Here is a 25,407-nt window from a genome sequence, read left to right as displayed (position 1 = left end):
GAGTGCCTACCATATGTGTTATTTTGTGACTGGATTATATCACTCAGGATGATATTTTCTAGTTCCATCCATTTGTCTAAGAATTTCATGAATTCATTGTTATTAATAGCTGAGTAGTACTCATTTGTGTAAATGTACCACATTTTCTGTACACATTCCTCTGTTGAAGGATATCTGGGTTCTTTCCAACTTATATCTATTATAAATAAGGCTGCTATGAACATAGTGGAGCATATGTCCTTGTTATATGTTGGAGCATCTTCTGGGTATATGCCCAGGAGTGGTATAACTGGGTCCTCATGTAATGCTACGTCCATTTTTTATGGGGAACTGCCAGACTGATTTCCAGAGTGGTTGTATCAGCTTGCAATCCCACCAACAATAGAGGAGTGTTCCTCTTTCTCCACATCCTTGCCAGCATCTGCTATCACCTGAGTTTTTGATCTTAGTCATTCTGACTGGTGTGAGGTGGTATCTCAGGGTAGATTTTCATTTCCCTGATGACTAAAGATGCTGAAAATTTCTTTAGGTGCTACTCCGCCATTCAAGTTTCCTCAGTTGAGAATTCTTTGTTTAGCTCTGCACCCCATTTTTAATAGGATTATTTGATTGTCTGGAGTCTATATTTTTGAGTTCTTTGTAGATATTGGATATTAGCCCTCTATTGGATGTAGAATTGGTAAAGATCTTTTCCCAATTAGTTGGTTGCTGTTTTGTCCTATTGATGGTGTCCTTTGACTTACAGAAGCTTTGCAAATGTATGAGGTCCCATTTGTCAATTGTTGCTCTTAGAGCATAAGCTATTGGTGTTCTGTTCAGGAACTTGCCCCCTGTGCCTAGGTATTCGAGGGTCTTCCCCACTTTCTCTTCTATTAGTTTCAGTGTATCTGGTTTTATGTGGAGGTCCTTGATCCTTTTGGACTTGATCTTTGTACAAGGAGATAAGAATGGATTGGTTTGCATTCTTCTACATGCTGACCACCAGTTGAACCAGCACCATTTGTTGAAAATACTGTTTTTTCCACCACTGGATGGTTTTAGGTCCTTTGTCAAAGATAAACTGACCATAGGTATGTGGGTTCATTTCTGGGTCTACAATCTATTCCATTAATGAAATTGAATTTCTACCTGAGTCTGGTAGTTTCAGATAATTAGACATAGTACTACATGGGGATCCAATTATATCAATACTGGGTATATATCCGAAGTATGCTCCAATATATAACAAGGACACCTGCTCCACTATATTTATAGCAGCCTTATTTTATAATAGCCAGAAGCTGAAAAGAACCCAGATGGCCTTCAATAGAGGAATGGATACAGAAAATGTGGTACATTTATACAATGGATTACTACTCTTCTATTAAAATGGTAACTTCATTAAATTTTTCAGCAAATGGATGGAACTAGAAAATATCCTGAGTGACATACCCCAGTCACAAAAGAAAACACATGATATGCACTCACTGATAGGTGGATAGTAGGAAAGAAAGGTCAGAATACCCAAGATACAATTCACAGATCACATACAGCTTAAGAATAAGGAAGACCAGAATGTGGATGCTTCAGTTCTTTCTAGAAAAGGTAACAAAATATTCATGGGAAGAAATACAGAGACACAGTGTGAATCAGAGACTGAAGTAAAGGCCATCCAGGGACTGCCCCACCAGGGGATCCATCCAATATACACACACTAAACCCAGACACTATTGTGGATGCAAAGAAGTGCTTGCTGTCAAGAGCTTGTTATAGCTGTGTCCAGAGACACTCTGCTAGAGCCTGATAAATACAGAGATAGAAGCTTGTATCCAATCATTGGACTTCACACAGGGTTCCCAATGGAGGAGTTAGAGAAAGAACTGAAGGAGCTGAAGAGGTTTGCAACATCGTAGGAAGAACAACAATATCAATCAACCAGTTACCCCAAAGCTCCCAGGGTCTAAACTGCTAACCAAAGAATACACATGGAGGGACCCATGGCTCCAGCCACATACATAGCAGAGGATGGCATTGTATGGCATCAATTGGAGAAGAAACCTTTGTCCTGTGAAGATTTGATTTTCCAGTGTAGCAGAATGCCAGGGTAGTGAGGTGTTAGTGGGTGGATGGGAAGAAGCAGGGGGAGAGGGTTTGGGAAAGGGAGCTTCTGGAGGGAAAACTGAGCAAGGGAATAACATTTGAAATGTAAATACATAAAATATTCCAATAAAAAGAAATATATTGCTTTATGATATGGAAAAAAGAATGTAAGTGAATTTTAAAACTGGGAATAATTATTTACTTTTATTAATATGCTATATGAATCAAAATATTATGGTATCAATTTTAGTAACTGTGGGAATATTTCTGCCCTTGATTTTTTTTTTAACAATTCCTTCTCCAATATTCATGTTCCAACTTCTCATTAATTCTATGCATCAATTTGTCCTGGAACTACATTATTTTGTATAGATTTTGCAATTTGGTTAACATCTACTCCAGTATACTGTGAGTGAATCAAATTACCTGGCATAATGTGAGAGGCTTCATACATACTCTGAAGCATTAACAGAAAAATCTGAATTTTCCCAAGAAAAAAGAACTCTGCTGCTGAGTGCTTTCAGTTTCAAGCCTTTGGTTCCCAGAATGCCTTGGGCGGCAGCCATATACAGAATTCAGATTGGCCAGTGTTTACAGACCACAGAATTGATTAATTAAAAAGATCTCTCTCTCTCTCTCTCTCTCTCTCCCTTTCCCTTCACTCTCTCTACCTCTTTCCCTTTCTGTCTCCCAATCTATATGCACACTTATATATACATATGGTAGCACTGCTTTCATTCTCTGTGATATTCTGACTTCAATAAATCTCATTGTACTTTAAATATGACAAATGAAACATTAAAAATTGCAGAAGATCAACTTCTGATGTCTTTCTTCTAAAATGTTTAATTCAGCTGCATTAATAATTTTCAACTTCAAGCTATCTGCTGTCATTATTCAGTGGGAATTATCTACTGAAAACTCATGCACCATTTGAGTTTGGTTCCTTGTCCTTGAGAAGACTCAATGTCAGGTGTCAAGTGTGACTACAAATCACAGAGGAGAAAGTACATATGCATTGCTGCATGGAGGGCACAACATCTCCATTTCTCCATGAACCACGAAACTACACTTTTCTCATCTATAGTTAACCTAAGAGTAACCTAGCTTGATGCAGTAAACTTTAATATATGTGATATTAAAAATGTATTTTATTCAAATACTGATTTTTCATTCTATTCAGATTTTATATTTTAATAAACACCCATAGAGAATCAGTTAAATGGATTGACCTACATTTTAGTTTATCACATCCTTCAGAAAGATTGAAGAGCTATTTCTGAGAGAAGGCCCATACAAAATTCTTGAAATCTCTTCTGATGATTTAAAAAAAAGCAGTTAGATCATTACTATATCAAACTATTTGGATGACAGAGATGGCATTATACTAAAGTGATAGAATTTGATAAGAATATAGTGTTCAAGTGATATCACTGAATATTACTATTAAAATAATATATATACTTGTAGAGGTTATGAAGACTTGAAAGGCAGAGAGTTGTAGAATAGAGAAGTTATATCTAAACTTCTACACTACAGAATGTATAATCTGGGAACACTAGACATTGTATTAGAAGTACATTCAATCAGATAATAACAATCCTTCCCAACTCATCTAGGATGGCTGTAATAGGCACAAAGATCTCAGTCTGAGATCTTTTCCAGTTAATTCTAGGTTTGTGAAGACCATAGAATGATTCTGGGATCATAATCTGTATAATATGCCTGCTCATATCTCTCATTTAACTCATCCCTTGACCTAAGGGAACCTACTCATAGAGGAGCTCAGATCCCCAAATACCTGTTGATCAATGGAATAGAAATAAAGACCCAGAAATAAAACCACACACTTACAAACACTTGATCTTTGAACAAGATGTCAAAAACATACAGTGGTAAATGGTGCTGGTCTAACTGGCTGGCTGTATGTAGAAAAATGAAAATAGACCCATACTTGTCACCTTGGACAAAGCTCAAGTCCAAGTGGATCAAGGACTTTAATATAAAACCAGATACACTGAATCTAATAGAAGAGAAAATGGGAAAGAGCTTGCAATCATTAGCACAGGGGGAAATTTCCTTAACAGAACTCCAATGGCTCATGCTCTATGATCAAGAATTGATAAATGGGACCTACGTAAAATGGAAAGATTCTGTAAGGCAAAGGACATAGTCAATAGGACAAATCAGCAACCTACAGATTAGATAAACATTCTTCAGTAACCACACATCCAAAAGAGGGTACTATCCAACATACATAAAAAACCCAAAGAAGCTAGCTACTAAAAAGCAAACAACCCAATCAAAAAAAAAAAAAAAGAGGTATAACACTAAATGTACAATTTACAACAGAGGAATCTTGAATGGCTGAGAAGCACCAAAATAAATGTTCAAAATTCTGAGTGATCAGAGAACTGCAAATCAAAACAACCCTGGTATTTCACCTTACACCAGTCAGAATTGCTAAGATCAAAACCTCAGGTGACAGGACATGTTAGTGAGGATGTGGAGAAAGAGGGACACTGTTCTACTGCTGGTAGGATTGCGCACTGGTACATCTACTCTGGAAATCAATCTGGAGGTTCCTCAGAAAACCAGAAATAGATCTACCTGAATACCCAGCAATACCACTCTTGGGAATATATTCAAAAGATGCTCTACCAGGCTACAGGGGCTCATATTCCACTATGTTCATAGCAGCTTTGTTTGCAGCCAGAATCCACAAACAACCCAGATGTCCCATGATAGAAGAATGGATACAGAAAACATGGTTCATTTACACAATGAGATACTATTCAGCTATTAAGTACAAGGACATCCTGAGTTTTGCAGGCAAATGGATGGAACTAGAAAATATCATCCTGAGTGAGGTAACTCAAGACCCAAAAGGACATGCATGGTATGTATTCAACTAATAAGAGAATATTACACAAACGAATGTACAGAATACCTAATATACAGTCCTCAGAACTCAAAAAAGTCAATAAGCTGAAGGGGCCAAATGAGGATGCCTCAATCCTGCATGGGAGGGAGAGGAAAGCAATAATAATGGAGGAGGAATGTAGGCATCTGGGTGGTTAAGGAGACATTCTTAATTAAGTACATCTAAAATGCCTTTCTTTATTTCTTTCCTAACTCACCAATCATTGAGTATAAAGTTGTTCAGTTTTCATAAGTGTTCAGGATTTTTGATATTAATGTTTTTGTTAATTTCCAACTTAAATCCATAGTGGCTCAATAAGATACAAGATGTTATTTCATTTTTCTTGTACCTGTTGAGTCTTACTTTGTGATTGAATATATATGTTCCTGTTTGGAGAATGTTCATTCTTAAGCTACCAGTCTGTTTTACAGAGTATTTCCATCTGCCTATGTTGTGGCATGAATCTTAATATTCTTAGGTGAAGCATATTTTTTTTTCTTAGACAAAATTACTTGCAGTATAGTTTGTATTAATTTAAAAGTACACAATACTATTTGAAGTCTCTCTGTGAACTAGAACTACATCTTGCATTTCTGAAATTTCTGAATCCTTGCATCCATGGCATAGAGCATTAAAATGTGAAAATAATACCAGAATGAAAGAGAAAAAAGAAATGAAAGAGAAATCTATGGAAAATTCCCATTAATAATTGAGGCATAATTCAAGTTTTTATAAGTATTTCTTCTAGACACTGATAAAATATCGTATGAGTGCATTTTGCAGGAGAGAACAATGTCTCTCCCTATGTTGTGCAGTATATTCTTTGTAAAAAGTAAATGAGAAACTGCTATTTGGTAATGATTCCTTTAATATATCATATTTTTAGCCCTTTTCTAGCTTAAATGTGCTAACAAGAAAAATGTAAGAGGATGAAGTTCAGCTGTCTTCAGTGACAGGTGAAGGCATTAGAATTGGTGCAAATTATTGTATTTACATATGAACAGATAGTGTTTTTGATAATCAATCCAAAAGAAGCAATGTCACTGTTAAAAGGAACCTGGTGACATACATATTCATGGGTCTTTTTTTAAAATTGCAAAATCATGGTATTTTAGAATGGGACATGGAAGCCAAAGTTAGTATCTCAGTGGAGACAATGGCGAGGCCACAATTGATCGCCTTGTTTCTTCTTGGCCCCAGGAAAGCCTGTTGCTTAGTCATTATGAGAAATACTTTCAGCTGGGGTTACCTCACAGCTACTGGCCATTATTACAAAAGAGGCACCAATTGTGTTGTGATAAACCATTTCAGGCAGAGGTAAAGGAAGCAAAGGGTGAATATCAATTTTAACAGTGCTCAGCCTCCATTTAAAATCCCAATCTGCCTGAGTGAGGTGTAGAGCAGGTCACTCCAGCCACACTCTCAGGTCTGTAGAGAAATACAACATCTTCTGAGAAAACCAGAGCATCTGAATGCAGGAGAGGAAAGTCTCTCGTTTCTCTGCCTATTAAAGCTCATCATTTCGGCACCTGTGCAGAGGGCACGGAGCTTTGATTCCTGCTTTCACTCTTCAGTTTTACTGGAGACAGGGAGGATCTGCTGCCTCTGAATAAAAGAGTGGCTACTGGAAGGTGAAATTTTAGTATAAAGTTTTGTGAAGCATTCCATTCTGAAGGAGAGAGAAAAGATGTGTTCTTCTCAGGTAAATGCATGCATGGGTATGGGAAAGGGTGATTATTCTTATAGAAACAACTTCATAGTTTAAACATCCAAACCTCCACTGTGCTAACTCACAATTACAGAACTATTTTTTCATACCATTCTCTGTTATACAATGTTTTAACACATTTTAATTTATAATTATGGATTATAATTTATGTATATTATTAAAATTCATAATACTTATTATAAATTAAGTTATATAATGTTTAATACATGAACAATGTATAACAATTATTATATATTAATTTCTATAATATATATGATATATAACTTATATAATAAGTCTGAGAGCTTATTGCAGTAGTACCTAGCCTTTCTACTGCTGCAACCTTTTAATAGAGTTCCTCAGGTTGTTGTGACCCTAACTGTGAATTCATGTTTATTGGTAGATCATAACTATAATTTGCTACTTCTGTGAAGCCTGATGTAAATATCTTTGCTTTCTGTTGACTTAGGCATTAGACCATTAAGTCATTTAGGGGTCATGAAGACATTGGATCCTAAAAGTTTCACCACCCACAGGTTGACTACTGCTGGCCTATTGGATCTTTGCAGAAAAGTCACAACATTCTTGTTCTCAAATCACAATTCATGAAAATTAACATATTAGTTATTGATAGCAGAACAAGTTACATAGTTAACTAATATTCCCATCTGTCAAACCAAGAACTTAGCTAATGGAATGAGGGAATACTGTTAAAATTAATTTCAGGGTGTATTGACGTTCATGGATGTGGCTATAGAGTTCTCTAAGGAGGAGTGGGAATGCCTGGATTCTGCCCAGAGGGCTTTGTACAGAGATGTCATGTTGGAGAATTACAACAACCTGGTGTCTGTGGGTAAGATTATTTTTATTCCATAATTTCAACTTCATCTTGGGGATGTAAAACTGCTATTAGTATTTGGATCAGACATTAATTAATTAGTCTATCTCTTAAATTTTTGTAGGCATTGATTATTGACTTATTTAAAGGTAACATGTTATATACCTTTATCTTGTTTTTACATTTAACCTAATGAAGTTTCAATCTGACATGCGTTTTGTACAGGCAGCTTTTAGCATTTATATGTGAATCTACTTTGACTTCCACATTTGTCTTTTTCTAATGTGGTAATTTTAAACAGAAATTCATTTTTTAAAAAAGAATTGAGTTATAGAAAGTAAAACATTTTGGAAAGACATGACTATAAGAAAGTAATTCACGCATTTTCACTCTTTTTCATGATGCATGCATAGCACATTTCTATGCTTGTACCCAGCTCCATTCAATGGTGTGTCTGTTTGAATATACAGGTGTTGCTTTTTCAAAACAAGAGGTAATCATGTGTCTGGAACAAAACAAAGAACCATGGATTGTTGCTAGAGAGGAGACAGAAGTAAGAGAACCAGGTAATCTGAAATGAAATAACATGTGATGTGAAGATTCTAAACCAAGGAGCAATCTAATCCTGAAGTGAGATTAGATAAGTTCTTCAGAATAATGCACCCGAGAAACAGTACTCCATGGCTTTTATATGAGTTTTGCCTTATTTTACCTGAAGAGTGGTGGTTTGAAATGTGTATCATACCTATTTTTGAAGTAGTTGAAGATTATTCTGTAGTCTAATTATTGTCCTTTTTGTTGCATGTATCTGATAAGTAGATTTGAGAAAATGTTTTTTTTCTACTTATGTAAAAAAATTTATATAGTATATTTTGCCCATATTTTTCTCTTTTTTATCTACTTGCAGACCATGTCCACTACCCACCTTAACTCAATATTATGTGCTCTCTCTCTCTCTCTCTCTCTCTCACACACACACACACACACACACAAATGAAAAGAAGAAAACCATAACAGAAGCAAAAGAAATGTATTTAAGCATGGAGCTAGATTTGTGCTGGCAAATTTTCCTTAACACTGTCCATGGAATATTATTAATAGAATCAACATTAGAATAAAACTGGTTTTTCCTCTCCAAGAATCTATGTATGATGGATAGGTTCTTACCTTGTGTGACACTTTCTACCTATTACTCCTTCTCCAAGCTCAGGTTTTATCTGCCTTGAACTTAGTATTAGTCTGATGGACAGTATAATATTCTCAGTGAGTTTATATGGATATTATTCTTGTGTGTGGAAATGTTGTTTATTGAGCATCATTTACTGCTGCTCCTCTTTACAATCCTCCTGTCTCATCTTAGCATTGGCCTGAGCATTGATAGGAGGGGTGTGATAACGACAACTACTTAAGACCCAGTGCTCCAAACTCTCTCAGTTTCTAAACTTTTCCAGTTGTCCATATTAAAATTCTCTATTGAGGGTTGAGTGATGCACAGAGATCTGCTGGAAAAGCAATATATCCTTAGGAGTCATATTATTATGTTTTTTTTTTTTTTCCGAGACAGAGTTTCTCTGTGTAGCACTGGCTGTCCTGGAACTCACTTGGTAGACCAGACTGGCCTCGAACTCAGAAATCCACCTGCCTCTGCGTCACAAGTGCTGGGATTAAAAGTGTGCACCACCACCACCCGGCTATTATTATGTTTTTTATTTGTAGGAATAATAGTAGATTTCAATATAGAACACAGGAAGAGTTTAGTCTTAGATTACTGGCCTCATAACAGTGTCACATATATGTCTTAACTCACAGAGCCACCATGATGCCAATCAAACATTGGTAGGTACTACCAAAGCATTTATGGTGTTATTTACACCAGTGAGCATATGTTACAGGAAAGCCAGCATTGCACATCACAGGTTAAATAGCTGGTTGAGACTAATAATTAATTTTGTCCTCCTATAGACAAGTAGTACTTAAAAATACTAAGACTGTAATTCAGTAGATGTGAAGATTCCAGTTTAATATCCAGCACAGTTCTTCAGCTGCTTTACGTACTTGCTGTCTTTGCAGTGGTCACATATCCTCAGGTGTGGAGTCAAAATAAATGTGTATGGCATTACCTGTGTTGTTTCAGTGGACTACAGGTCATTTGGCCTATAATTTAAAAAGTTACAACCCATTCCTTGTACTATGTACTATGTGTAGTGTCTTGTGACATGTAGTTTTGTATTGTCTGTTCGAATTGTGGCAATGTCATTTAAATTTCATTTCATATACTTATTTGTTAGAAAGCTTTTATAATAGTAGTTTTCCATATGGCATTAAAAAATATTTAGTGTGAACCAGAGAAATGGTGCAGAAGTTAGAGCTGTTGGCATTGCAATATTACTATGTGAGTTCAATACCCAGAAGACACCTGATGGAAAAAGCATTCTACAAGGCAGCCCTGATTACATGTATACCCTACACATAAAGCCAGTATGTACTTAACTTTAAACATTGGCCTGTACCATTTTGTTCTCCATAATGGTTCTTCTCTATTCTGTGGCCTATCTTTGGATGTAACCTTGACATTATTTCTCCTTTATGACACTGTCTTTTATTTTTACTTCTATGAAAACCAAACACATGTATCATGGTCTCTAACTTGCTACCTAGCCACCAAAGATTTTCTAAATGTAACAGATATACCTAAATTTTAAACACTAACCTAGCACATAAAACAATCCTTGCATGGTTTTCTTGAAGTACCTCCTTCTTATTAGCTGTCCTAGCTCCATCCATTTATCAAAAAAATTTTCACACCCAAAGGGATGAACCATATTGTAAAACCTTAAGGAATGTTGTATTTATGGCTTACAAACATTGAATCAAGATGAAAATTGACCATTTAAGCCAAGACAAATAGTCTAATGAAAAAAAGAAGGTGTAATCATAGCCTTACAACTAAAGAAATCCCATGGCCGAATGGATTCAGGGCAGAGTTTTAATAGACCATCAAGTTAGAACTAAAAGTTAGATTTTTAAGTTTTTCTTCAGTGTAGAACTCAAGGAACATTTCAACTTCTTTTCTTCTTTTAAGAAGCCACTATGAATTTGATTCAAAACCTAAACCAAGATGTGTGTCTCAGCTTCCTATATGTATATAGAAGCCAAAATTTGCAGTAAGGTATTTTGAAATTTTACCAAAACATATTTAAATGATTATCAACCATTTTTATGTTGATTTCATTCCAGAGATGCAGATAGTTCAACATAAGTTAGTCAATAAAAGTAAAAAATCAAATAAACAACTACAACGTAGAAACCACAGGATAATCTCAGCAGATTCTGAAAAAGCCTTTAACAAATACCTCATCATTATGTTATGGTTCTTGACAGTCTAGGGATAGTAAAGTTGGTTTATAACCAGCCTAGGACAACAGCCTTCTGCATGAAGAGAAGCTGTAAGCAATTCCACTAACATCAAGAGCAATGGAAGGTTGTCCTTTTTCTCCATAGATATTCAACATATAATTTTGCAATTACATCTGGAGTAATAAGACATTTAGTGAGTTTTAGATGATATGTATAGAAGAGTGTCAAAGTATCCTTATTATTTAACAATAATTTTATATATAAAACTTGACAGGATGTTTTTCTGATTTATAATTAAATTTGTGTTGGTCTGTGGTTCCTTTTAAAAGCATTGTCATCTATAGTAACATAAAACATATATATGTATCTGTTATATTTATGCTTTCTAAGTTATGTAAAATCTACACATATATATCATATACACATATACATATGTACTTTGTATAATTTTAAGTACATATAAAACAATATATTTATGTAGCATTAACAAAACTACTGTTTTTATCACTTGTCAGAAATCTTGCCTCTTTTCTTATATTGATCTTTTGCATGCTCCAGTTTATAAACTCTTCCCCTTTCCTATTTTGTTGCCTCTAATTGTCTCCATCACTGTCCATATAATTCTACTAAACTAATGAAGGTTAGGAAAATGAGTACAGTTTCCCACTACATATGGTCAGCTTTATGGGTTTTCTAATGCAGAATACTCATTGCTTAAACAATATATAATCACAAACAACAAAAACCCATTCACAGAGATGTTTTTATGTAATTGTGAATACATGTAGCTAAAAGATACACACACACACACACACACACACACACACACACGTACGTATCTCAAGTATAATCAAGGGAAAAAGAAAGAAAGGCTTTCAACTTGAGAAGGAAGGTGAGGGAAATGGAATGTTTCCTTGGACATGATGGAGGAAAAGAAGGGATGATGAATGTGATATATCTACTTCAGCTGAAAAATACTTGTATTTTCTTTATTAATTTATTCACTTTATATAAAGGTTTCTTGTAACATGGGTATTTCCCTTATTTGATTAGAGTTACAACAAGATATTTTATTTTACTTCTGGTTATTGTGAAGGTAGTTGTTTCCCTTATTTCTTCATCAACCAATTACCAATAAGAGAAAGGAGGGCTACTGATATTTTTTTTTGAGTTAGTACTTAACCAACCACTTTACTGAAGGCGATTTTAGCTGTAGGAGTTCTCTGACAATGTTTTTGTACTCATTTACATATACTATTATGTAATCTGTGAATAACAATACTTTTCCTTTATTTTTACAAATGAATTCTAAAAATTATTTTATTTATTCACATCCCAAATATTACACCCCATGATTCCTTCCAGATTTCTTCACCCATCCCTTTGCCTCTGAGAGGGTGCTCCTCTCTCCCCACATTCTCCTTCCCTGGAGGATCAAATCTCTACAGGATTAGGCACATTCTCTCCTACTGAGGCCAGACAAGGCAGTCCTCAGTTACATATGTGCTAGGGACCTCAGACCACATATGTGATCCTCAATTGGTGACTTAGTCTGGGAGCTCCCAGGAGTCAGGGTTAGTTGACATTGTTCATCTTCCTATAGGGTTGTCTTCCCTTTCAGCTACTTTAACCTTTCCCCTAGTTTTTCTATAGGCATCATGGAGCTTAGACCAATGATTGGCTTTAAGTGTCTGCATCTGTCTTTGTCAGCTGCTAGTACACTGAGTCTCTCAGAGGACAGCCATAGTAGGCTCCTGTCTGCAAGGACAACATGCAATCAGTAATAATGTCAGAGTTTGATGCCTTTCCACAGGATGTATTTCAAAATGGGCTGGTCACTAAACCATCTTTCCCTCAGTATCTTCTCCATGTTTGTGCCTGCATTTCTTTAGACAGGAGTGTTCTGGGTCAAAACTTTAAAGGTGGTTGATGACACCATCCCTCCTCTTTTACAATTCATATCTCCTTGATCTCTTTCAGTTATGTAATGCTCTAACTAGAACTTAATTTACTATGTTGAGGAGATAAGAAGAGCGAGTATAGCCTGACCTTTTCCCTGATTCTTTAATATTCCCACCATTTAATTTGATTTTGGCTATTGTTTTTTTTTTTCTGTGTTGCTTTTCATATGTTTAGCTGTATATCCTTGATGTGTCCAAGACCTTTAACATGAAGGAGTGTTGTATTTTGTCAAAGGCTTTTTCAGTGTCCAATGTGATAATCATATTGTTTGTTCTTTCGGTTTGTTTATATGGTGGATTACATTGATCAATTTTCACATATTGAATCATACTTGACTATATTGGACAATTTTTTTGTCTTCTTGGATTTGTTTTGTGAGTATTTCATTGAGTATTTTTGCATCAATGTTTATAATGGACACTGGTCTGAAATTCTCTTTGGTTGTTGAATCCTTGTATGCTTTAGGTATCAGGGTGTATGTGTCCCTGCAGCAAGAGCTTGGCAATGTTCTTTCCATTTCTATTTAGTGGCATATTTTGATGAGTATTCATATTAGCTTTTCTTTGAAATTCTTATAGAATTCTCTGCTAAATCCATCTAGACCTGAGGTTTTTGTTGTTGTTGTAAGATTTTAATGACTGCTTCTATTTCCTAAGTTAGTCTGTTTATCTGATTTTAATTTTACTTTGGTAAGTGGAGTCTATCCAGAAAATTCTTCATTTCATTTATATTTTCCAATTTTGTACTGTACAGACTTTTGAAGTAAGAGTTAATGATTCTTTAGATTTCTTCAGTGTCTGTTATGTCCACGTTTTAATTTCTGGTATTGTTTTTTGTTATATTGTCTCTGGTTTTTAGTATTTTCTGTCAGAATTTGTCTATCTTGTTGACAAAACCAGCTCTTGGATTCCTTGATTCTTTGTGTTGTTATCTTTGTTTCTAAACATTTGCTTTTATCCATAAGTTTGTTTATTTCCTGCCCTCTATTCCTCTTTGGTGTGTTTGCTTCTTTTTGTACTTTGTGGTTTCAGTTGTGCTTTTCATTTGCTAGTATGTGATGTGTGTATTGTCTTTGAGAAAGCATTTAGTGCTATAAGCTTTCCTTTTAGCACTGCTCTCATTATGTCTCATAAGTTTGGGCATATTTTCACTTCACTTTCAATGAATTTTAAAATGTCTTATAAAATTCTTTATTTCTTTTTTGGCCCTGTGATTATTGATTAGAGAATTATTCAATTTTTATAAGTTTGTAGGCATTCTGTTTTTCTCTTGTTGAAGTTCAGCTTTAATCCAACGTGTGCTGAAAATATGCCAGATGTTTATTTCAGTCTTTTATTTGATGATTCTTGCTTTGTGACCAAGTGTATAGTCAATAATGAGGAAGGTTCTATGACATCTTGACAAGAATGTATATTCTTGTGTTTGGGCGAAATGCTCTTTTTATATCTGTTAAGTCTATTTGATTCATAATGTTTACTAGTTTTCTTATTCCTACATTTAGTTTTCATTTTGATTATCAGCCCATTGGTGACAGAGAGGAGTGTATGATGTTCAATGTATGTTTTGAGCTTCAATAATGTTTCTTTTTTTTTAAGATAAACAAACATATCCAGTAGTTTATTTCTCACAGTTCTCCTGACAAATGAACATTATTCAAGAACATACTGTATACACAGATAAGAAACATACAAAATGTTTTAAATGATGCACAACAGAATCCAGCAGTATAAAAGAATTGTGAACTCTTGCTCACAGTGCAGACTACATTTAATCACTCGTTAAATAGTAATAAAAATACAATCTTTTATGGATCTTGTGCAGACTACAAAAGAGGGAAAATTATCACCATATATGATTTTTATATTAGGCAGTTTTCTTTGATGAGCTGTACTGACAACTCTACACAGAGGCAGAAGGCTGTGTACTTTAAAGGGATTAATGGTGTGAGTCAGACTTTACAGTTACTACCACTCGCACTTCTCAACATAGTGTGTACATGTCACATGATCATCTCATAGAACATGACATTAAAAATATATCTGCGTGACAACTTCATGACATTCACACCCATGAGCAGGTCACAGAAGCAAAGCCACAGCTATCTCTCGCTTTGCTCTTGGTAAGGACAGTTCATCGTGATTAAAAGTTAGGTATCAAATCATTAAGCAGCTCCAGTCTACTCCAGGCATCAGTGACCACAGACAGTGGGTTCTTTTAGAGTACACATCACTGGTTAAAACTTCGTCTATAAGTCTGTTTCTGCGCTGAAAACTATCTTCACAAAACTGAAAGCTACTAAACTGATTTAATATAAATACTTTGTCTTTCATTATCATATTTATGACCGAGGTCTTTAAAACCTTTGGAATTGACTCTGGCACTAATATGTGCTCTCATTTCCACCGCATCCATTTCACATCCCCACCTCCGAGGCTGTCAGTTGGTGGTGAGTGTCTCACCAGGGCGCCTCTTGGCTCCCCAGGAACGTTCAGCTGCTGATCCACAGGCACAGTGCAGAGCTGGACTTGACGAGAACACTCGGGAGCTCTCATGCTGTGAGTGTCCAAACCGTGCACACCATTGACAATGATGCCACTGCTGTGTGTTGACGAGGACAAGTGCCGACACTCTCTTCCACATCATCTGTTGGCTGGGAAGTAGTTGGGGTCAAGATAACTATAACTGGTGCCCTGGGACACACAGTAGTCTCTGTCTAAGAACGTCTCCGACTTATAAACAGGTTCTAACTGGTGGTCTTCCTTGTGAATATCTGTTTCATGTGGGCAGTCTGAACAAGAGTCACAGAAATCCAAAGACATTTCTGGAGGACAATCCTGGCAGTGCCACCGGACACCTTGGATCGGCTCTACACCACAGTTATCACACTTAAAGCACACATGTTGCACAAACCCACTTTCTGCTTGTAACTGTTGAAGTTTCTGCTTTTTTAACTTTTTAAACTGTAATAGTTCTTTATATTCAGGTAAACTCCTATATATGATAGGAATGCTTTCTTCATCTGAAGCCTCCTCTGCAGCAGTGTTCATGTGACTATGGAGACAGGACCGGTCATTATCTTCATCCATGTACACTGGTGGCTCATGTGACGTCATGAAAGTGGAAGGTTTAAAGAGGTGCTTATTAAGGGGGTGCTGTCGCCTGCTTGTTGAGGACTTTCTGGAGTATATATATAAGTTAGGTGTTCTGCCTGGAACTGGTATGTCGGCTTTAGTTAGCTTTATGAAATACTTCTGTACAAGACTGGCAACCTGTTTGGCTGTACGGTTGCCCAGTTCATCAGCAATCTTCTGCCACCGCCGAGATTCTACTTCTTCAGGAGGGTATTTAAGAAGTAGCTGTTCAAGTTTTTTCTGCTCTTCAACAGTCCATAGCTGGTTGAAGGTTTCAGGTTTGCTGTCATCACACAGACGACCTCTTATCATCTGAGGACGATGATGGGAGCCTTCTGGACCATCACTCAAAGGCAACATGGAGTATGAAAGGGATTCTCCATCCTTCTTAGCATCTAAAGGGCTTTTTGGTCTAGCAGGCAATCCTACTTTATCAAAAACTAATTTAACTCTCCTAGTATGTCTTTTGCGATGTTTAAACTCTCTTTCAAAGTTCCCAAGGCTATTGGTGTACTGGTCCCACATGATCTCAGGCAACTGAACAACTCTCTGGGGGTATGGAAGCCCTATATCAGCCTTCTTCTGAAGTTTCTCCACAAATCCAATAGGATTTTTTAGTGCTTCTCTCTGGTGTTTGCCTAAACTTTCCAGGTCTTGCACTGCTTGAGAACGCTGAGCCTCAAGTACAGCAATGGTCTGCAGCAGTCTCTGATAATCTTTGTTGTGTTTCAGTGCCACATGATCTGATTCAAAGTAATAAACATCAGGGTCATCATCTTCCTCTTCGGCAGTGTGCTGACTGGCACTCTCTTTGGCAGATGGCAAATGTCCAATATTCATTCTGGCCTCTGAGGGTGGCTTATTTAGTCCTTCACTTCCATAGTTTTCAGAGTCACAACATAGAACCTTTTCGTCTTGAGAAATTTCGACAGGATTTGTGGGAGACTCACATTATCACTAACAGTTGTGTTTGTTTCATTGGGACTGAGATTATTCTCCTCAAATTGTCCATTTTCTCTGTAAGGAGATGTGTTTTTAGTGGGACTACCTCTGGTCAGGGCTGCCCTTCGAGGTGAAGTTCTCAGGGTGTATCGATGTTCTTGAGGTTCTGATAAAGATGTCATCTGAGCTGAAACACAGTCTAGCCTAGAGGACAGTTCTGGCTCTCCAGAGACTGGCATTCGTTCAGAACCCGTGTCCAGAGGGTTACTGCTGTTCTCGTTACACTGCTCTTTGGAGGCACTGCTATCTCCCACCACATCTACTTCTTCCTCAGAATCTCTTAAGGATGACTGAATTTCAGAAACAGGGCCTGAAGCTGACTCAGCAGTCAGCTGATTCCGACGTTCCACAGGCAGGCAGGCAGTTACTAGTTTGTGGTCCTCCAACTTGACCTGCACATCTGACTTTGTGCAAGGCACGAAATGGTCTATACAACTGTCCTCCTTCCTACTATCACAGAACACTAAAGTCTGGGTTTCCGAATCCCCATCTCCAGCTACTGATTCTTCCTGCAGCACACAGGAACCAGGGTTACTTTGTTTAGTGTTCCCGTCAGGATGACAGTCATCACAGTTTATAACAGCTGAGTCACTGTCATCAATACCATTGACAGTCAAATAGCCTGTGATTTCTTCTACTACTGTAGCATTAAGTGTCCCTTCCTCACTGACATTCACCTTTTTAACTTCCCTTTTCTCACAATCATCCAATACAAGACATCGACAAGCTCGTTTAGCCCCTTCAAAGTCTGCATCATGGTCCACTACTGTCCTCCTGTGTTCTACTGGCTCCTTGTCTGGTTTTACAGGCGAATCTTCTTCTGAACTGTTTGTGGCTTCAGCTCTAAGACAGCGTTTAATGTTCTTTAAGACTGGCGGTGCTGGCTCTGTCTGCCTTCTCTCACAACTCTCTAGGGCCTGCCTTTCTGGGTCATCCTTTTCTGAAGAAGAAAGTCTTCTTTTCCTAGGGCTTACCCATGATTCTCGAGCACTCTGCTGTTTTACATCACAAGTTCTTCCGTTATTATTTCCTTTCTGAATTGGCACAGGCTCTGGTCTCTTCTTTGGTGATCTTGAGCGTACTTGAGAATGAGAAGAGATTTCTTCTGGGTGAGCAATGCTACGATTCCTTAAAGTTCTACCACAAAAAGATTCATCCAAGCCGTTTAACCCCACTGTTGATCTTGTAACACGAGTAGATCGGGAAGCAGCCATACTATGGCAAGTCCCTACCATACGGTCATCATGATCCACTCATTGGGAAACCTGTACAACCAAAGATCTACCATTGTGGAAATAGGGTTTCTTTTCCTTATATCCTGAAGATGGAACTATGATTTACAATTGAGTTTAAGCTTCGGGCTTTCAGACTCTCAGCTTCAGCCTCGGAGAATACTAGAACCTCTTAAATGACCTCTTTTGGAGTGTTTCGCCTAGTACTTAATTTCCAAGCATCTGTATTTATATGTCATCACTGTTAATGTCCATGTTACACTGAGACTTCAGGAATTACTTATACGGCTGTACTAGCACAACTTGTTATCTCGCGGGTGCGACGGGCCACGGCTGGCCAGTCGGGGAGGCGCCGCCCGCGTGGCCGCCGCACTGGCTCCAGTGCCCTCTGTTGCAGGAAGCTCCACAGCGGCGCCGCGGCGCTTCCAGGTGGGTCCCCCAATAATGTTTCTTTGATGAATGTGGGTTCATTGCAGCATAGAAGTTCAGAATTGAGACATCATCTGGTGGATTTTTCCTTTGATGTATATAAAATGTTCTTCCCCATTTTTGGATTTCTTTTGGTTGAATGTTTATTTTATTAGTTATAGGAATGTTTCAGCTTGTTTCTTGGGTTTATTTGCTTGGAAAACCTTTTTATCACACAAAGCACATTTCTCTGATGAAGTACCTGTCTTTGTTGCTCAGGTGTGGTTTGTGTATGCAGCAAAATGATGTATACTGTTCACACATCCACTCTGGTTAGCCTCTGTCTTTTTATTAGGGTATTGAATCCATTTATGTTGAGAGATATTAATGACCAATGAATGTTAATTCCTGTTACTTTGATGTTGGTGGTAGTGTGTGTGTGTGTGTGTGTGTGTGTGTGTGTGTGTATGGGTCTATGTGTGTGTGTGTGTGTGTGTGTGTGTACAAGAGAGATTATCTTTTTTGTTTTTTTTCTTGCATAAATTATTAATTTATTTTTTCCTGGGTATAATTTATCTCCTACTCTTTGAGTGTTCTTTCTAGTATCATCTATTGGGCTTGATTTAGAGTAAGATTCTTTTTTTATTTCTTTTATTTGGGTGTGGGGGAGGAATTTTTGGGTTTCCCCATCAATAGTGACTCAGTGCTTCAGGGAATAGTTTCTGTGCTTACATCTCTGGTCTCTTATGTCCAAGCCCTTTTGGCTTTTAGATTCTCTCTTGAGAATTTGGGTGTCATTCTGATGTTTGTCTTTATATATTACTTGGTTTTTTCTCTTGCAGCATTTTATATTCTCTCTGTATTCTACACAATTTGTCTTTTGGATATTATGTTGTATGAGTATTTGTTGATCCAATCTATTTTGTGATCAGTAAGCTTTATGTATGCTCTTTAGATTAGAGAAATAGTCTTCCATGATTTTGTTGAAACTATTTTTTGTGCCTTTGAGCTGGGAATCCTCTCCATCTTTTATGCCTATTGATTATAGGTTTGGTCCTTTCATAGCTTCCCAAATCCTGCATGTCTTGTCTTAGAAATAACGTATCTACTTCTATTGTATCTTCTATACCTGAGATTTTCACTTCTATGTCTTGTATTCTGTTGGTGATACTTGTATATGTAGCTGTGGCAGAAATTTCCTGCCCAATGTATTTGCAGCAAGAGTCCTGTCATTAGATAGGGAAGAGGGAGGCAGAGCTAGGAGAGAGGAAGAGGAACAACTGGGATAACAATGCTAATTGTGTGGGCATCTTGTGTATTGAGCATTTGGTAATATATAAATTGATTGGCTACCTTTAAGCATCCTGAGTTTTGATTTACTTGGTTGTTGGGTGGTGTTGCAGTTGATCTTGGGGTGAATGACCCTGGCATGGGGCTAGTGTGGTCCTGCCTGAGAGACTGTTGAGATGAGAACACTCTGCTGGGCCAAGGTGGCCTCTAGTAATGCTGCATTCTGTCAAAATGGTGTTTGAACTGGAAGCTGATGGTCCTCTTTGCACCTCTGGTGCCAGCATTAGAACTTAGAGTTGGCAGCCAAGAGGCTGCAATCATTTCAAATACCTCCCACAATAGGCAGCTCCTTTTCTCTTTCCCATGTTTTACAGATTTGCCTCAATTCAATTGTTCTTCTTTGCTTCTATTTCCCTTTTCAGATATTGAACCTTTTTATTTTTTACTTTGCCTGTTTGATTTTATTTTCCTGTATTTTTAATATTTACTAATTTATTCATTATGGTCCTCTACATGTTTGATTGTATTTTCCTGTATTTCTTTGAGAGATTTATTCATTTCATTTTTAAGCATCTTTGTCATTATCATAAGATTAGATTCAAGGTAAGTTTCTTGTACTTCTGCTTTGCTATGATATACAGGACTTACTGTGGTAGGATAGCTGTGTTCTTGTGGTACCATATTGCCCTGCATGTTTTGAATATATTCTTACTATGTCCTTTAGCCATCTGATTGTCTCTGGTATTGGCATGCCTGGTAGTTCCTTATAGTTTCAGATCCCTGGGATTTCAGGTAGAGCTGGGTTGCTCTGGGTGGCATCAAGTTTCCAGGATTGCAGTCAGAGGTCATAGTACCTCGTGACTTCATACCTCTGTTTATCCAGGGTGCCAATAGGCCACTTAGGATGCAGACAGAGCTTGTCGTTTTTGATGGCTGCAGGCATCTGGGATTGCAGGTTGTTGTGTGAATTGGAAGATGCAGCATGAAGTTGATGGAACAGAACTCATAGCTACTGTGTTTCCCAGGGAACTGAGCTGGCAGGTGATTAGGGTGTGGGGATCTCACAGGATTGACCTGGGTGGCAGCATGCCTTCAAAGATGCAGGCAGATGGCCCAGGGAATTAGTTGCAGATTCTCAATTCTGAAATATATTTCAAAAATAATGTGGGACTGTTCAAAATTCAGATCTGGAACTTCATAGTTTAATTTGACATAAAAATTTACATGGTAGTACGGTGGGAAAATTGATTTTAGACACATTAAGACTTTTAACATGTTTAAGAATTCTCAGGTTTCTATGGAATTTATCTGTCTCAATGAATATTCTGTAGGATTTGAGAAAAAACTTAAATCTATTCTCATATGCCTGACATGATGTTTACCTGATACTCTTACAGTTTTTATGTTTCTTTCCTTATAAAAATTCTATACAAATGTTTTTTAAATCCTTTATTTTAAGTAATTGTGAGATAATTTATGCCAATAATGATAACTGAGGAGAAAGTAATTTATTAATGGGTGATAATTGCAACAATTCTGTTTCATGTTATTGGTTATTCTGATGACTTGCATATGTATTACAAAATATGTGATACAGTTAATGAAATATCTTCTACCATCCATTACATTTATGACATTTGTTTCCTTGAAACAAAGTTGCTGCAATTCTGAGTTATACACTTTTGCTATAATCCTCGGATCAGTGTTATTTTATGCATTATATATACATATTATTTTCACCAAACTCCAAAATGACACATAATGATTTGCTTTATCATTTTCAGCATTGTCATGTGATCATACCAAGAAGCTATTGCCAAAGGAATGTACACAAGTTTATTTTCAGAAACAAATACAGAGCCTTGGACTCAGTGGTCTTTTGGACCCATATAGAAAGAAGGTCTGGGAATATAGAGGTGGCAGTGAGGAGCTTGAAATATGTGATTATGAAAATTATCTGCTGGCAAAACACATCTGCTTCATTTCTGAAAAGAATAAAGAAGTTGTAGCCATTTCTCAGAGAACTCTGTCTGGGTCACTCTTATTTTTACAGTTGAAGGCTTCTCTAGGAAATATTATACAACAAGTTTTGAAATGGAACTCAGTCCTACAGAGAAATACAGAAACATTAAACAGTGACATTTGGGCAAATAAACCCACTTCCACAAAATATGTATCAAATAGTACGGTATTAGACAGTACTTCAAAACTTTATGAACAAGGGAGATTTTGGAAAAGAGAAAAAATTACTAAATATCATCAATGTGAAAGGTATTTCTCTAAACATTTATTACAGCCTCTTCAACAGTTAAATCTACTTATTGACAAGTTCTGCTATTTAGATCAACATAAGAAAATGCCCATGTATGCAGTGAAACTTGGAACATATCATGTGGGAGGTCCTTGTGGAAACTCAAACAGATTAACTAATACTAACATAGTCTGTATTAAGAGCCCTCTTCTGAAATATTACCAAAACAGTCAACATGGAGGAATTTTATACCAATGCAATATCATATTACATGATTGTCTTCATGAATCCTTTCCAGGCAAAAATGGGAAAAGTATATGCATTCCAGAAAATCTTTACAACCATAGTAGTAGACAGGCTATCTCTAATCACTGTTCTCAGTCATCTTTGCAAGAGCAGGACCATACAACAGAGAAACTTCATACAAATGACTGGAAGGATGACCTTTTAAATAAATCCTTAATTCTTCAGGTTTATAATGGAACATGGACTAAAGGAGATGCCAATGGATACACATGTGATACCTACAGGAATGCCTTAATTGAATCATCATACTTAGAGAGAAAGAATATGAAACATATTATAAAGCAACATTTCCAGACCCCAGGATATGATAAGGCCTTGAATTTCAATTCAAATATCATTCAATATAATTCAAGGCATAATAGAGAAAGAACTCAGAAAGCCAAAGTTCCTATGTATGGTTATTCCAATGTTTCAAATCTCTTGGCACATTCAAATTTATCGGAAGAAGAAAAACACTCAAAATTTGACACACTAGAGAAATATTGCAGTAAACCCCCAGGCCTTATGATATTTCAAACTAGAGGGAAATCATGGAAATGTGTGCAATGTGGCAACTTCTTTGCTCAGTATTCAGTTCCTCAAAGCCCTCATGGAATTTGTACTCTAAAGAAACCTTATAGTTGTGAGGAATGTTGGAAATCATGTACTTGGTCATCAAAACTTCAAGCTCACCACAGAATACACACTAAACAGGAGCTTCATAAATCTAATAAGTGTGGGAAATCATTTACCAAGTCATCAACTCCTCTAGCTCAACAAAGGATCCATACAGTGGACAAACCTTACAAATGTAATGAATGTGGTAAACATTTTACCTCTTCTTCAAATCTTCACATGCATAAGAGAATCCACACAGGAGACAAACCTTACAAATGTGATAACTGTGGTAAGAGCTTTATACAGTCCTCACATCTTAAAAATCACTACAGAGTCCACACAGGAGACAAACCTTACAAATGTGATAACTGTGGTAAGAGCTTTATACAGTCCTCACATCTTAAAAATCACTACAGAATCCACACAGGAGACAAACCTTACAAGTGTGATGAATGTGGGAAATCCTTTACCCGGTCCTCAGGTCTTAAAGTTCACCACAGAATCCATACTGGAGACAAAAGTTACAAATGTGTTATCTGTGGGAAAAGCTTTATAAATTCTTTACATCTTAAAAGGCATTACAGAATCCACACAGGAGATAAGCCTTACAAATGTGATACCTGTGGGAAAAACTTTATGCAGTCCTCACATCTAAAAAGTCACTACAGAATCCATACTGGAGACAAACCTTATAAGTGCAATGAATGTGGGAAATCCTTTACCCAGTCCTCAAGTCTTAAAGTTCACCACAGAATCCATACTGGAGACAAACCTTACAAATGTAATGAATGTGGGAAATCTTTTATCCAGTCCTCAGATCTTAAAGTTCACCACAGAATCCATACTGGAGACAAAAGTTACAAATGTGATACCTGTGGGAAAAGCTTTATAAAATCTTCACATCTTAAAAGTCACTACAGAATCCACACAGGAGACAAACCTTACAAGTGTAATGAATGTGGGAAATCTTTTACCCATTCCTCAAGTCTTAAAGTTCACCACAGTATCCATACAGGAAACAAACCTTACAAATGTAATGAATGTGGGAAAAGATTTATACAGTCCTCAGGTCTTAAAAAACATTACAGAATCCACAGTGGAGACAAACCTTACAAGTGTAATGAATGTGAGAAATCCTTTACCCATTCTTCATATCTTCAAGTTCATCACAGAATCCACACAGGGGACAAACCTTACAAGTGTAATGAATGTGGTAAATATTTTACCTTTTCTTCAAGCCTTAAAGTTCACCACAGACGTCATACTGTAGATGAAGCTTATAAATGTAATTAGTGTGGAAAACTATGTACACTGTCCTTAAAACTTCAAGCCCACTATGAAATACAAACTGAACACGAACCTTAATAATCTAATAATTGTGGTAAACCATTTATATGGTCATCATTTATCCATCTTCTAGCTCACCAGAGAACCTATACAGGAGACAAACCTACAAATGAATGTGAGAAAAGCTTTATAGAGTCCTCAGATCTTAAAAATCACTATAGAATCCACACAGGAGGCAAACCTTGCCAAGGTAATGAATGTTGCATGAATTTCACCTGATCCTTAAACTTATTAAAATGTAAACAATATTTAGAATGGTGTCTTTCAATGCATTCAGCAGCTAAAGTATGTATTTGTACAAGTCTTAAAAATAAGAAATTGTGCCTCCCCTTGACAACTCAGAAAATGTTGTTTCTTTTGTGCTTAAAATGAATATTTCTCTCCAAGTTAATGTGAATTTAGCATTTCCTTAAACTATAAAACCCAGTATAGTATACTGAAATTTATTTCTTTTTATTAAATGAAAGTACATTGTATTTAATGATATGAAATCTCTATTTGTGGCAAAGAAGAAAAGCAATAAAAACAAAAAACAAATTTATAGCATAAATCTCTCAAATTTTATTAACTGCTTGGAAAAATAAGTCAAATACTAAATGTGGTACTATATAATTGGGACAGGTTGGATGATTCCTTAAGTGACTTTTTTTTTCTGATAAAATGTAAGCCAAAATAAACCTGTGTAATTTTACCTAAATGTCTATACTTAGCATTACTTATATATTGTGATGTATGGAATTATAATATGTAGGGTATATTGTGTATGCATTATTAATAGGTGCTTAATATTATAAGCCCACCTAAAGTATTTCCTGAAATGTATGCTTTTTATTATCCTATGGAATAAATCTTGTTTCCTTTACATTTTAACTTCATATATATTATAATAAAAATGCCATTTAAACAGATGACCTCAGTTTACTCCATGTGAATATAAATAACTATCTTGTAAAAAAAATACAAACCTAAACCACAC

General features: G+C 36.5%; 1 protein-coding gene and 1 pseudogene across 1 annotated transcript; one reads left to right on the top strand and one right to left on the bottom strand.

Annotated features, from left to right (window-relative positions):
• Positions 1-6,689: 6,689 nt before the first annotated feature.
• LOC117710275 (uncharacterized) lies at positions 6,690-24,621 on the top strand. The gene is given in 6 exon segments (XM_076936354.1): positions 6,690-6,704; positions 7,437-7,563; positions 8,019-8,114; positions 21,715-22,751; positions 23,433-24,266; positions 24,268-24,621. Coding segments are annotated over 6 exon segments (2,196 nt in total). The 3' UTR covers positions 24,355-24,621.
• On the bottom strand, positions 15,098-18,584 carry LOC117711700 (ZZ-type zinc finger-containing protein 3 pseudogene; annotated as a pseudogene).
• Positions 24,622-25,407: the final 786 nt, after the last annotated feature.

Source organism: Arvicanthis niloticus, chromosome 6 (genome assembly GCF_011762505.2).
Source record: "Arvicanthis niloticus isolate mArvNil1 chromosome 6, mArvNil1.pat.X, whole genome shotgun sequence".
NCBI classification, from domain to species: Eukaryota; Metazoa; Chordata; class Mammalia; order Rodentia; family Muridae; genus Arvicanthis; species Arvicanthis niloticus.
The sequence above is the reverse complement of the archived record's forward strand: the minus strand, read 5'-3'. Positions and strand labels throughout refer to the sequence as shown.